This window comes from Lactuca sativa, chromosome 6, assembly GCF_002870075.4.
Source record: "Lactuca sativa cultivar Salinas chromosome 6, Lsat_Salinas_v11, whole genome shotgun sequence".
Lineage (NCBI taxonomy): Eukaryota > Viridiplantae > Streptophyta > Magnoliopsida > Asterales > Asteraceae > Lactuca > Lactuca sativa.
The window spans coordinates 30,810,133-30,812,349 of NC_056628.2; the positions used below are offsets into that span (position 1 = coordinate 30,810,133).

At 29.0% G+C, this 2,217-nt stretch overlaps 1 protein-coding gene across 1 annotated transcript; it reads left to right on the forward strand.

Moving 5' to 3' along the window:
- Positions 1–277: 277 nt before the first annotated feature.
- On the forward strand, positions 278–1,829 carry LOC111883168 (uncharacterized). Its single transcript, XM_023879524.2, has 2 exons — positions 278–908; positions 1,021–1,829. Exons 1-2 carry the CDS (start codon positions 278–280, stop codon positions 1,827–1,829), a joined length of 1,440 nt encoding a protein of 479 aa, XP_023735292.2.
- The last annotated feature ends 388 nt before the right edge of the window (positions 1,830–2,217 follow it).

Below are 2,217 nucleotides of genomic sequence, written 5' to 3' on the forward strand. Positions count from 1 at the left end.
GAAAATACATGGGAATACTTATCAGATGGAATTCTTTACACTCAACAATGAAGATTAAAATCTCCAGGTATTATAATATTCTTTACTTTTTTATTTTAAAATACATGTTTAAATCAATATACGGTACTAATTTATTTCAATAAAAAATTTGTTTATATTTTTTTTGTAATTATTATACCAATTTTGTTTCAGGTCTATCACTTAATGAAACCTGACTTTGTTTGAGATTGAACAAATTTTACTTTGTAACAATTCAAGTCTCAAAAATTTTACAAGAATGCCTTTACCCGATGTTGATTCTGTATCCTCTTCATACAATCGTCTTATCAGTGAGGAACTAGATTATGACATACCGAATTTAAAGAACGAGTTTGAACAGCTTTATATTGCATTAACATCTGAGCAACAAAACATTTTTGATGATATCATAACTGCAATAAATAATAATGAAGGAGGTGTTTTCTTTGTCTACGGTTATGGTGGAACAGGTAAAACCTATCTTTGGAAGACATTATCTGTTGCAGTTAGATGTAATGCTCAAATTGTTTTAAATGTTGCGTCAAGTGGGATTGCTTCTTTATTATTAACCAGTGGTAGGACGGCACATTCATGGTTTATAATTCCTTTGCTTCTTACTGAGGTTTCTTTTTGTTCGATATCACCAGATAGTGAACTCGCCAGTTTATTACGAAAAACCTCATTAATCATTTGGGATGAAGCACCCATGATTCACAAGCATGCATTTGAAGCTTTAGATCGAACTTTGAAAGATATATTCAAGTGTGATGATTCTAGAAACTCAAATTTGCCATTTGGAGGGAAAGTGATTGTTTTTGGAGGAGATTTTAAACAAATTTTTCCTGTTATCCCAACTGGTAGTAGACAAGACATTGTCAATGCTTCCTTAAGTTCATCATATTTATGGCAACAATGCAAAGTCTATCAACTAACCAAGAATATGAGGCTAACTGTCGGAAGTCATACATCTGCTATTCAAAACACAATGGCTTTTGGATATAGGAGAAGGGAAACTTGGTGGTTCTAACGATGGCGAAGCGATTAGTGATATTCCAGATGATCTTCTAATTAATGATCCTTATGATCCTATAGGTTCATTAATCGAGTTTGTATATCCTTCAATTCTTGAAGCTTCTAGCATTCCAAAATATTTTCAAGAAAGGGCAATACTTGCTCCAAAAAATGAAGTTGTTGGAAAAATAAATGATCGTTTTCTAAAATTATTTCCAGGAGATAAAGTCGAATATCTAAGCTTGGATAAACTATGTGAATATGAGTTTGTCCATGATCACTTTGATGCTAATTTATACTCACCAGATGTTTTAAATGGTCTTAAAGTCTCAGGACTGCCTGATCATAAGTTAGTTTTGAAAATCGGGGTTCCAGTTATGTTATTGAGAAACATTGATCAAAAAAATGGCTTATGTAATGGCACTAGACTACAAGTGATATCTTTGGGCAAACGTGTTATTGAGGCAGTTATCATAACTGGAAGTAATATTGGAAATCGGACATTTATTCCAAGAATGACCTTGACACCATTTGAAAAAAAAATCTCATTCAAATTCCAAAGAAGACAATTTCCATTAGCTGTTTGTTTTGCAATGACAATTAACAAGAGCCAAGGACAGTCCTTATCTAAGGTTGGTTTATTTTTCAAAGATCCGGTTTTTACACATGGTCAGTTGTATGTTGCCCTATCTAGAGTTCAAAGTAGAGAAGGATTAAAATTGTTAATTTTAGATAAGGATGGTAGGCTTACAAATAAAACTTCTAATGTTGTTTATAAACAAGTTTTTAGAAATTTGTAAGTTATTTGTAATATACTATTCCTCATAACATGTATTCTTATTATTATTAAAAGACTTTGTTAAGTTTTCTTTTATAATTTTTTTATAATATACGTTTATTTTAACAACTTATTTTTTTGATTGTTTTACCAAATTTAATTTACTTCACTTTTTGGTGTTGTTTTATTTTTATAATAAATTAAATATTTGATTATATTATATCGTAACTTTTTTTTATTTTATTCACAAATTAAAACTATATAATATACATTGAAAATTAATTTCACATCCTAATTTAAATCAATGATTTTAATCTTATATAACTATATAAAGTACCTATTCATTAATGATTTAATTATATTATTTGTTTAATAATTACGACATTTTAGTATAAAAATGTAATTAATTT

What these genes read in the sequence shown, in the direction of transcription:
- LOC111883168 (XM_023879524.2), top strand. Translation starts at nt 278, where the DNA reads ATGCCTTTACCCGATGTTGATTCTGTATCCTCTTCATACAATCGTCTT. An exon ending in CATTGTCAATGCTTCCTTAA is followed by an intron (nt 909 to 1,020) that starts GTTCATCATATT and finishes TTTTGGATATAG; the next exon opens with GAGAAGGGAAACTTGGTGGT.